At 44.0% G+C, this 12,350-nt stretch overlaps 2 protein-coding genes across 2 annotated transcripts in view; both read right to left on the bottom strand.

The window, feature by feature from the left end:
• Positions 1-531: 531 nt before the first annotated feature.
• LOC134069739 (putative protein MSS51 homolog, mitochondrial) lies at positions 532-5,423 on the bottom strand. The gene is made up of 6 exons (XM_062525773.1): positions 5,242-5,423; positions 4,388-4,531; positions 4,100-4,224; positions 1,712-2,275; positions 1,363-1,477; positions 532-1,240 (listed from the first exon to the last, which is right to left on the bottom strand). Exons 1-6 carry the CDS (start codon positions 5,256-5,258, stop codon positions 1,036-1,038), a joined length of 1,170 nt encoding a protein of 389 aa, XP_062381757.1. The 5' UTR covers positions 5,259-5,423; the 3' UTR covers positions 532-1,035.
• A 146-nt stretch (positions 5,424-5,569) lies between these two features.
• The window catches only part of LOC134069738 (putative protein MSS51 homolog, mitochondrial), a 9,682-nt gene continuing 2,901 nt past the window's right edge, over positions 5,570-12,350 (bottom strand). The window contains 4 exon segments of the mRNA XM_062525771.1: positions 5,570-6,165; positions 7,293-7,386; positions 10,826-11,389; positions 11,848-11,972. Coding sequence (XP_062381755.1) covers positions 5,949-6,165; positions 7,293-7,386; positions 10,826-11,389; positions 11,848-11,972 — 1,000 coding nt within the window. The 3' untranslated portion in view covers positions 5,570-5,948.

Here is a 12,350-nt window from a genome sequence, read left to right as displayed (position 1 = left end):
CCCAAGCCCTCTTTGGATGCCTGCTCTTTATAACGTTTGCAACCTATTTCACAACTGTGAGTACTGGAATACCAGACGCCCTGGTGTGGTGCATTTGTGTGTACGTAGTGTGTTTTGTATTATCAGTGTTGATGATGATGTTAAACCTGGTGAAGCTGTTGAAAGCGCTAGTGTGTATGGAGAAGGTGGAGGTGGTTGTTAATATTGTGGCAGTGGTCCTTTACACCACAGCTGCTATAGTATGGCCCATTTATGGAAACCTGGATTACCACGACTATATGAAATGGGACACTGATGAGCGTACTGTATTAAACTATGGCTACCACTACATTGATCTTATGCTAGTGTTGGTCTTTACAGCAGTGAACTTGCTGCTGTATGTAATGGATTTGATTTTGTCTCTGCTGGTACTCCACAAATGCATATGATGAGTGTTTAGAGCAATTGTAATGTTACAGCAAATAGCTTTACATTACTGTATTAGTGCATTCCTAACGATTAAGTATTAAATGACAACATGGCCAATAAAGTTTTGTTATTTTTCCAGTGGCGTTTAATGTAGTTTTTTGTTGACTATACAGTACATTATGTACTGTACACAGTGAGTGTTCTGCCTAACACAAATACAAAATATTGTAGCCAGCAAATTAGCCAAAATGTGGGTTGCATGGCAATGCCCTGCAAATCGTATAAAAAGAGCACAAAATGCATTCGTATCCAGTGAACAAAGAGAACAATTCTACAATTTCCTTAACAGAACACTTTCAATAAGATAGTATTCAAATACAGGTAGAAGCCACGTTGGCAATTTAGAGAACACTGTTTGCCCATGCAAATAATCCATTGTCCCCTGGTACCAGAAGAGCCCTTGTGCTCCACTGTGTGTAAGCCACACACACACACACACACACACACACGCGCGCGCGCACACACACAATGTTAAAAGGAAACGGTCAGTGTTTGTCCACCTTCACACGCAGACACACAATACAACGTCCATCACAGTAGCAGTGCTCCAGCAGTGTGGTCTGAGGCCTAGTCCTCCTCAGCCTCCTCCTCCTCCTCTCTCTCCAGCAGCCCCTGGAAGCAGATGTAGTGGGCGCTGCAGTAGACTGGAGGCTTGTTGGGGCAGGCCTGCACCTGCTCTGGCTTCTGAGATTTGAAGGGATTCAGCGCTGTGGCCTGGATGTGCATCTCCAACTCCATCAGGACCTGAATGGTGTACTCCAACTCAGGCTCTCTACAAGAAGGGACCAGGAAACATGTGCACACACTTAAAAGACTCCATCTAGAACTGAATGATTTGTGTGTGTGTGTGTGTGTGTGTGTGTGTGTGTGTGTGTGTGTGCTGATAAGACTTACTCTGTGGTGGTGAATAGCGTGGGTATATTGTAATCTCGCAGGAGCAGCAGAGTTGGCAACCAGCCCTGGTACACTTTGTCCACCTCATCCATATTCTCCTGACTGGCATCCAAGCCTACAGAGAGAAGACTTCCTTCAGTCTGTATTCATACTCAGCTGCAGGGAACCATTTATTGACAATGTCAAAGAATGCTCAACCTGTCCAGGTTAAAACCTGGACACCTGTTCATCCATTCCCTCATTTTGTCACTTAAGCCGATTTAACTGTACTAACAGATCTATGGGATGTACTCTTTTAGATACACTTTAGCATGGTGTTCAGCCTTTACAATATGTTCTCTCTGTATACCTGGGTGAAATCCCACCACCAGGTCTGGTTTCGCTGCCTCCCCTTTCTCCACCACATTCTCCCAGAACTGGTGGTAGAGGCCCTTGTAGCCGCTGATGTAGGATTTCCCTCTGGGCCCAAAGGATCTCAGTGGGGGGCGAATGGCCTTCCCCTCCACCACCTCCGGTCCCACCATCACCACCTCCAGGCCCTGGTGTCCAGGGAACATGTGGCTCAGCTCGTCCATGTCAGTGACTCGGGCCCCCAGGGTCTCGCTGTGAGCAGCCCCCACCAGATGAATGGTGAGCGGGCGGGAGTAAGGGTCCAGCTTGAAGTGCCTGATGGCAAGGCCGATGGTCAGGGGCCGTGAGAAGAACTCGCTGCACACGCGCCACACCGACGCTCTCAGATCGGCCTCCCCTGGGCGTGAGCGGCCAGCGTTGTGCCAAAGCTCGGCCATGCTCTTCCCAGACAGGATGGGGTCCACTCGAGAGGTCAGATCCCCCTGCATGGAGAGCCACTCTTCCCAGCTGTTGATCTCTGCAGTGGGACGCGTCCATGGCCCCGTGGGGAACGGGAGATCACCTGTAGAGACGATGAGGAGTTAATGTTATAATTCTCTAATTAAATTCCCCTCTCCTCATTTGGTTCACTGGCAAGTAATGTTTCAGTTACTGTAAACTAAGTAAAAAACAAAATGTAACCTTAAGAATCATGGTAATTTTTGCTTGTTTTCAGAATGTTTTGTTGTTCTCTTTTGTTGTTGTCAGAATGTAAAACATTTTCATGTCTGTAAAATCTCTTGTAAATGATCAAATAAAACACTACTTAGCTGAAAATAATATTTTAAGTTGTACTCAATCAGGCTTCAAGTTCAGACAAGGTCATAGCACTATAACTGCTGTAACATCTGTTTTAAATGATTTCATCTCTGCCTTAGACTCAAGGAAATCTTGCTGTGCACTTTTTGTTGACTTATCCAAGGCATTTGATACAGTTGACCATAAAATACTGTTGCTTAGACTGAAGGCAATAGGTTTCAGTGATTCAGTGCTACAATGGTTTTCTAATTATTTAGTAGGTAGGACTCAGTGTGTTTCTATAGAGAACTATCAGTCACCCCTACTTACCATAAAAGCAGGTGTCCCTCAAGGGTCAGTTCTTGGCCCAATTCTGTTCTCTTTGTATAACGATCTAGATAAAGGCCTAAATCCAGCCAAAGTACATCTGTATGCTGATGATACCATCTTATACACTATTGGTTCCTCTATGCAAGATGCTCTGGACTCTTTACAAACTGCCTTCATATCCATTCAGAATGCTTTGTTGCAGTTAAAGCTAGCATTAAACACAAATAAAACAAAGTATATGATATTCACACGCTCAAGATCATGTCCTGATGGTAATTTAACAACACTTGATGGTGCCTCCTTGGAGAGGGTTACGTCGTATAAATATCTTGGCATTTGGCTGGACCAAAAACTCACATTTGAAGTACACATAAACAATCTTTTAAGAAAGCTAAGACCTAAGGTCGGTTTTTATTTTCGTTTAAAAAGATGCTTTTCATTTTTAACAAGAAAAAGACTAGTCCAGAGTACTTTTCTCTCAGTGTTGGATTATGGTGACACAATTTATATGCATGCACCTTTATATCTCCTCCAAAAGCTGGATGCAGTCTATCACTCTGCATTGCGGTTTGTAACAGGGGCCCCCGCAAGAACTCACCACTGTGATCTGTACTCTAAAGTTCAATGGCCATCTTTGTATCTAAGGCGGAAATTGCACATGTTACTTTTCATTGCTAAAGCATTGTTGGGAAAACTCCCCCGCTATATCTGTGATCTTCTAACTTTTTGCACTCCATCATATAGCACACGTTCCTCACACAAGTTATTACTGCAGTCTGTCACCCCTTGTACTGAATTAGGGAAAACAAGTTTTTCTTTTTTTTGCTCCACATCTGTGGAATGAGTTGCAGAATACATGGAGTATGGACTCTTTGCCTTCATTGGATACTTTTAAGAGAAAAATTAATACTGTGTGCACTGAGGAATGTCATTGCTTTTAGAGGTATTTCACAAAACTCTTAGCTGCTACTGTGTTTTATGTAAATGTGTTAATGTGTTTGTCTGTGTCTGGAACTATTTGTTTGGCTGCCATTTTGACCAGGACTCCCTGGCAGAAGAGACGCTCAGTCTCAATGGGACAATCCTGGCTAAATAAAGGTTAAATAAAATAAATAAATAAAACAAAAAGTGGTTAGTCCATAATGGTAAGAGAATCTAATTCCCATAAGTTGCATTTGTCAAGACTTTTGTGCCATTTATGTAGCAACACCTTTACCTGACCCCAAAAATGTTATGTATCTTTTGACAGAGAAAAATATGAGTTCTCCTCGTTCCACACCTTTGTAGATGAGCCACTCTACCCGCCTGTCGATGGCTGCCCAGCTGAGTGTCTTACATAGCTTCTTATGTTGGGGCCAGTGCTTCCTCTGGCACTCCTTACAGCAGTAATACACATTCAAACACCTGAGAGATTCATGGAGGACAAGAAGGCAATGGACACAAGAGGTGAGGAGAGGAAGTACAGTTTGTTTACACTGTAGTAAGGATTATGAGTAGTGAGGAGGAATCATGTGACAGATCAACATCTTTCTGGGTGAGTGTCTGTGATGGGCACCAGTCCACTTACTTTCCACAGCGTTTTAGGGCCTTGGGATCCGCTAACTGAGCTGGTTTGCTATCACAGGCAGCACATACCCTGTAGGTCTCCTCCATCTTCTCAAACATGTCTTTTTGTGAGAGAGCAAGGGCATTGCCTTTACCCTCAGGAGGACTAACATGAGACAGAGACAGCACATGAGAAAAATGTTGTGGGCTAAGGCCTTTTAATCAGCAAGGGTGAAAGTATTAAGGTCTACAGTGTGTGTGTGTGTGTATGTAGTAGTGTTAAACTAACAAATCACAAGAGGTGGGTTACATGGTAGGCTATAACAGCGACTGATTTATGCCTTGAGTGAATGGTGAGGTTTACATTGACAGCTTAAAGCACTTTTATGTTTCCCCTGCATGTGTAGGCTCACACCTGCTTTCCTCTTTGAGTGCAATTCCTCATGAGCTGCTATTTTCAGTCCTCTATTTTTAGATCTGTTAACCATATAGGGAACAACGCTTCAGAGGTGTATGATTTCATGTTTTAGTACTACAGATGAGCGGGAGTAATATAACGAAATAATCCCAGGCTCTGCATTGCGATTATCTTGGAGCAATGGTTCCCGGGGCCACGCGTCACTATTATGCATTGCCAAGAACGCTGAAAGGAATCCCGTTTTTAGATAAGTACATTTGACGCTTGAAACGGCCTTGCTGCAATCACAGACAACCGTGTACACCGTGTATGCATTTAAATCCTAGTGTGTTCATGGGTTTTGTCCATTTTCTAAATGCTGTAGCTTTTAGTCTATTTTTAGCTTAAAATAAAACCCAAGAAGACGCAAATTCCCATGTTCGATCACGTGACATGCAACGATGCGTTTATTTACTTACCTCGTTGGTTCGGTCATTTTGAAGTTAGATGCCACACAAACTCTTCAACTGAAATCTCCGAGGTTGTATTGGACGCCTCAAGTACCTTTAGTCGGCTGAGGAGACCTTTCAGCGCCATTTATACCCACCAGCTGTTGGTGGTTGTATTCGGGACACTTCTAGAGGCTTCTGTCTCAGCGACACCGGGGCTAAGATCAAATCGCAAATGGATATTTCTCATCTATCTCATTTTGTGAATTGTGTCACAACTCTCACTCCGAGATCGCGTTTTGGACGCACCTCATGGTAGACAAAAATATGAAGTAAACAAATAACAACTCAGTTGAAGTTGATCTAATCTGGATGTTTATTTGGTTGCTAATTACATTTCAGGTTTAAGGTATGGATATTTGGCACAATATTTTCAACACTCCAAACCAGAAAAAGGTCAAGAACGTAATGAAATCCAGACTTCGTTGGTATAGGTAAAAAACACAAACAAAAAATGCAAAGTAGTCATACAAAACACTGCTCTAATTCATACATCCAAAATGTACACGTAGCCTACACGTACACACACACACACACACACACACACACACACACACACACACACACACACACACACACACACACACACACACACTCACACACCTACAGACAGAAATAGATAAAGGAAATAGAAAGGTTAGAGAAAAAGAGAGAGAGAATAGTCCATGCCTGAGCCTTTAGGCTTGCTCTGCCTCTGCTTCAGCCTCCTCCTCCTCCTCTCTCTCCAGCAGCCCCTGGAAGCAGATGTAGTGGGCGCTGCAGTAGACTGGAGGCTTGTTGGGGCAGGCCTGCACCTGCTCTGGCTTCTGAGATTTAAAGGGATTCACCCCAGCGGCCTTGATGTGCATCTCCAACTCCAGCAGGATCTGAAGTGACAGGTTATATTCTGTCTCGCTACACACACGCACGCACACAGAGAGAGAGAGAGAGAGAGAGAGAGAGCGATACACATAGATGAGGGGAAAGAGAGAAGGAGAAAGAAAGACAAACAGACGAAGAGGAAGGGAGAGAGAGAAGGAAAGGGAGAGGGAAAGAGACAAACAGACAAAGAGATGTTATGTTAGACATTATGCAGTGGACAAGTTTATTCTTTCACTTCCACTTCTCTGCACTAGGCGGCGACAGCTGACCAGTAATGCTTCCCTCACTGATGTTTTCATTCAGAATCATTTGAGGGAATTACAATGGAGACACTTCACTAAGCAGTGCAGACATTTTGCACAAGGTTGATGCAACCTCTTCTTGCTGCTTGGTGTATTTCTGTTTAGCATTAGCCTCAGATGAAGTGTCCAGGAAGTGTTTTTTTCTTTTTCAGCCAGCATTAGTTCTCAAGACATTTCTCATCTAAATAAATATCAGTCACGTGAACAGAATGAGACGTTTTAGGAGAAAAGACTGAGTTGGTGATAAAATAACCTGAATGACAACACTGTTATTATTACACATAAGGCTTTTAGTATACAGTGCTCAGCACAAGTGAATACACCCATGCTAAAGCTGACTAAAAAGAGGAATAAAAAAATATTTGTGAATGAGTAATGTATTGTAAATTTATATATTCTTCTTTAAATACAGGGGACATAAGTGAGTACACCTCTATGTTGAATTCCAGGCAGGCAGGCAGGCAGATTTTTATCTTTGAATGCCCATTATTTCATGGATCTAGGATCCTATGCATCCTGATAAAGTTTCCTTAGCCTTACTTAAAATAGCCCCACATCATCACCTACTCTTCACCTTACCCAGAGATTGGCATGGTTTTATTTCAGTTAGACTAATTGCTGATTTGCATTGAGAAATGGAAAGTACCCCATGTCAATCTCTAGGTATGGTTTTTAGTCAACTTCAGCATGGGTATATTTACTTATGCTGAGCACTGTACATGTAGCCAAAACAGTATTACTGAGCAAGAAAGGACCTTACAGTTTTGTTTGGTTGGGTTAAAGTGTGATTCATCTGTACATGTAACTATCATGGAGGCTCATGTATTGCCCTTCAACTTTAGAGGTGTGTTTACTTACTTAAATGTGGTAAACATCGATGCAATGTTGAAGTCTCTGAGCAGCAGTAAGGTTGGCAGCCACCCCTCCCCTAAGCTCTGTGTTGCATGGAATCCTGGGAAAGGCAGGCAGAATAAAGCACTGAGTGATATTATTTGTATCTGTCAGTGACAGTTCCTATTTCCAATTTTTTTAATACATAGAAAACACATCACCCTCAGCTTACAGTACTATGTTGTGCAGGGGGGTATTCCAAGTATGTGGTTTAGTGACAAACCTGGGTAAATTGTTTTGTTGGATAACAAAGCCTTACAGCTCTCCTATTAAGAGGTTTACCACTTACCCTGAGTTTGTCACTAAACCACGCTCTTGGAATACCCCCTGATATGGTAAATGTGTCCTCTTGCCACCAACAGCGCTGCTAGAGAGGGGGAACACCACATGTCTGTGTGTGCACATAACAGAGGACCTCTCCTGGAACGCTTACCAGCGCCGGTATTTCCTCTGCATCCTTAGGAGACCCAGTGTCCCAGTATACCCATCATGTGCTCCTTCTACTGAGGCACCAGTGTTTTGTTTTGATTGGCCATGCCAATAAGGCTCAGTGAATCAAATTGAATTGAATTGAATTGAATTGAATTGAATTGAATTGAATTGAATTGAATTGAATTGAATTGAATTGAATTGAATTGAATTGAGAGCATCCTGACCAACTGCATCACTGGGTGGTTTGGAGGTTGTGTCACCTCCAACAGGAGAACCCTGCAGCCCATAGTGAGTGCAGCAGCAGAGATCAATGGTGCCTCGCTCCCCTCTGTCCCGGACATCTGCAACCCACCCTTCGCCCGAAAAGTAGTTGTGAGTGTCCTGTCCACCGGGAGAGGACTCTGGAGCCTCCAGGCCCACGCCTCAAGATGAGAGGACAGCTTCATGCATCAGGCTGTCAGGATGTTGAACTGTCTGCCCTCTGCTCCCCTCTGCCCTCTACCACCATGAAGACTGGACTCTGAACTCTGAACTCTGAACTCTCTCTCGCCTCTGGAAATACTGAAAAACTGGACAATCACTTTGACTTTGACCATCTGTTTGCACCAATTGCACTACATTGCACATTTCAACATCTCATGTGCCTTGCTGCCCTTATTCGTGAATACTTAGTTGTTTATCTTACTGTTTATCTCTTACATTGTCACTGTATTATTGCTGTCGTTGTTGTTTACCCTACTGTGGGCCTGAGAGAAAAACAGTTTCAATCCTCTGTATGTCCTGTACACAGCAGAAGTTGGCTTTGACTTTGTCTATATGTCGGGGAATCCTGTTCATGCTATATGAGGGATGGCCCCCCTAGACTCTCTGAGCCATTCTTGTGTAAGACCTGGCTTGAATAACCGACTCCCCCTCTTACTCAGTGTCTGTGTGTTTGTGTGTGTGGTGCCATTTGCCTCACACTGGTCTGCTCTGGCTAACGTGTAGTATATTTAGCCCTATGACAGCATACTGTGAGTGAGGCCCAGGGGAGATGGGGCCGGGGGGGGGATGAGGATGTCTTTACTGCTACTTAGCGGATTGAAGGGACCTTTGGAAATATTTGTTCCACTACTTACTTTGCAGAGGATCTGACCTGTAAACAGCTGTCATCGCTCATTACCACCTCTATGGACAATCAGCCTGTGTGTGTGTGTGTGTGTGTGTTTCTGTTTCTGTTGATCTGTCTGTCTGCTGTCTGTCTCTCTGTCTGCCTGTCTGTCAGTGAGTCAGTCTGTATGTCTGTCTGTCTGTGTGAGAGAGAGCCTGTTTGTCTGTCAATACATAATCTGAAAAAAGATGTGAACTGAGTCTGAGTATGAATGCATTTGAAGGAACTGTGTGTGTAGGTCTCTGTGGGAGATATCAGTTGCAACAGTGTGTGTGTGTGTGTGTGTGTGTGTGTGTGTGTGTGCGCGCGCGCGTGTGTGTGCATGAGTGTGTGTGTGTGTGTGTGTGTGTCTGTGTGTGTGTGTGTGCGCTCTCGCTCTGTGGGAAGCTGCTGATTCCAAACATCTAACGCCAAATTTGCCCACCTGTCCTCATAAATCAGAGCAGTAAACGTCAGGCTGAGACACTCATGGACACACCCCATCTAACACACACACACACACACACACACACACACACACACACACACACACACACACACACACATCAACACACACCCCAGCTCCTCATCTTACATTGCATTCCCCTGATGAAGGCCTCTGGCCCCTTGGCTGCATCTTGATATGCTGACTTATTAATGACACGTAAGGGAAGTGATATACCCTATTTTCTAGATGCTAAACGCTGCTAATTGTATTGCATTACAATACGACCAGAGGTCTCAGTGACTTGATCTTCACAGCTTTGCAGGAGACCCCTGCTAATTGATTGCTACTGTATGTAGAAAGGTATCCGTTTGTGTTTCGTTTTGGTTATGTTTGTTTGGTCTGTGCAGGGGTGTAGTGGTGAAATAAGAGGTGGGTACTGTAAACTCTGAATTCTGTGATCATGGTAAGGTGGACTGTGCCTTGCTGCATTCAGAACATGTCTGATGATGGTGGAGGATATTGTCAAATATCCTCCACCATCCAATACCAGTGATATTAAAGGTGCATGTATTTCATGACTTTGTGGTAATGTCTGAAGTTCTATCATGGACTGTAACATTTTTGATCATTTTTTTATGGTCACCTTGTTTCAAGCCATTCTAGCATGGTATAGAAAGCCTGCAGGTAGACTTAGCTCGATTTGCACCAATTCTCATTAATATGCAACGAGCTAAGGTGCTTGACTCTGGTTGGCTAACAACTTGGTTTCATCCATACAGCTTGGCGACAGTTGTTATCAACTCATCTCAGCTTCATGACATGGCATGAACATGAAACCTGTTAGGCTAGCGAGTGCATTAAACCTGTATAACATAGCACTTCTTTGAGTTGACAGTAGAGTTTTACTTACAAGCTAGACACTGGTCGTAGACTCTTCTTGGGCAACATGTGCATTGTTGAAGTTCTATCCATGCAAAGCGCCCAAGCCCATTGATGTTCAACCATTGATGTATACGAATACTGTCACTGAGCTAGATGAATTCTGTGGGCACGGTCTCAACTGGGCGAGCTCATGAATTGTAATGGGCCTGGTCATTTCCACGTCAGACTGACCAGCTTTTGTTAATTGGCCTGATTTTTTCTTGTCAGTGGCTAGAGTTGACAGAGAATGTAGCAGTTCATTTTCGCATTCACGACACATGGACCGAACATATTTCAAAATATATATAAGTAAAAATGGTTTTGTGTGCCAGCAGCCACCTTTAAATGGTTCCTAGAATGTTGATGAGTGTATGTGAATGTGGATACAGTGTGATTTTGGAATGTTAAACGTTTGCAATTGGTTACTCTCTTTTAAGAGGTGGATAAACTCTAGCGAGGTGGATAAACTCTATTTCAGAAATTTCAGAGGTGGATAAACTGTGTTTAGGCCTCCACTACAGCCCCGGGTCTATGTATGCATTAATAAATCATGTGACTGTACATTCATACCTGGGTGCAATCCCACCACCAGGTCTGGCTTTGCTGCCTCTCCTTTCTCCACCACATCTTCCCAGAACTGGTGGTAGAGCCCCCTGTAGCCGGTGATGTAGGCCTTCCCTCTGGGCCCAAAATTTGACAGTGGGGGGCGAATGGCTTTCCCCTCCACCACCTCCGGTCCCACCATCACCACCTCCAGGCCCTGGTGTCCAGGGAACATGTTGCTCAGCTCATCCATGTCGGTGACTCGGGCCCCCAGGGTCTCCTGGAGGGCAGCCCCCACCAGATGAATGGTGAGCGGGCGGGAGTAAGGGTCAAGATTGAAGAGCCTGATGCCCATACCGATGCTCAGGGGCCGAGACAAGAACTCGCTGCTCACGCGCCACACCGACTCTCTCAGATCGGCCTCTTCTGGGCGTGGTCTGCTGACACTATTCCAAAGCTCGGTCATGCTCTTCCCAGACAGGATGGGGTCCACTCGAGAGGTCAGATCCCCCTGCATGGAGAGCCAGTCTTCCCAGCTGTTGATCTCTGCAGCGGGACGCGTCCATGGCCCCGTGGGGAACGGGAGATCACCTGGCACAAGTAGAGCGAGGTTATTAAATAACCAGTTTCCAAACAAAACCATATTAATACCATATTAAAAAAACAAAACCATATTAATACTTTATTAATTGCCCCTGTGTTTTAACCTCACAGCTGAAGAAACTTTACAAAATCAATATGTGAGCCGCAGCTAATAGTTGGGAAACGGTATCCACACTTTATGAAGCTTTATGATATTGCTTGAACAAACGCACAGGGTCCATTTGCCTGAGCCTTTTCAATTCCTCATATTTATGAATTCAAGTTTGGATTCTTGTTTAATATTCTATACATTTAATTGAATGCATTCTTTTTAGGTTAAATGCAAAAGCGGGGACAATGTCTTACCAAAATTATTTTAAAAGCATTTTGGTTAAAACAGGTCCGTTAATGCAATGTCAAATTATTTGTCTTTGGAGCAACATTTTTGAAAAGATTTACACATTTACCTGCTGCAACTAACCACTCTACCAGCCTGTCAATTGCCACTAGCCGCAACTTCTTGCAGAACTTCTTATGTATAGGCCAGTCCTTCCTCTGACATTCTTTACAGCAGTAGTACAGATTTAGACACCTAACAAAGGGAGAGAGAGAGAGAGAGAGAGAGAGAGAGAGAGAGAGAGAGAGAGATGTTATACACTAACATAATAGATTTCTAAACTTGGATCTAAACCTGACCATGGAACATTCAGTCACACACGCCACTTTAATGTCTTTTCTGGTGTGGGGCAATGAGGATATACAGGTGGTATGCCACTCATGATCACGACAGCGCTCATCATAAACTCTGACCTTTGCCTGTCTACAGCAAAACTCAGCATGCGCTCTCAAGATGGCTGCCATGGGGCATACCAAGTTTAAGAGCAACTGCACAGAAAGAAAGCACTGGAGCCATGGGACCAGGTGGGAATTTACAGGCTGATTGCATGGCAACCAGACAGCATGACTCGCC

This window comes from Sardina pilchardus, chromosome 22 (genome assembly GCF_963854185.1).
Source record: "Sardina pilchardus chromosome 22, fSarPil1.1, whole genome shotgun sequence".
Taxonomy (NCBI): domain Eukaryota; kingdom Metazoa; phylum Chordata; class Actinopteri; order Clupeiformes; family Clupeidae; genus Sardina; species Sardina pilchardus.
Note: the sequence above shows the minus strand (reverse complement) of the source record. Positions and strands in the feature narration are given on the sequence as shown.

What these genes read in the sequence shown, in the direction of transcription:
- LOC134069739 (XM_062525773.1), bottom strand. An exon ending in GGTGGTGGGATTTCACCCAG is followed by an intron (nt 1,478 to 1,711) that starts GTATACAGAGAG and finishes TTCTCTCTGTAG; the next exon opens with GCTTGGATGCCAGTCAGGAG. An exon ending in ACGCTATTCACCACCACAGA is followed by an intron (nt 1,241 to 1,362) that starts GTAAGTCTTATC and finishes CCCTTCTTGTAG; the next exon opens with AGAGCCTGAGTTGGAGTACA.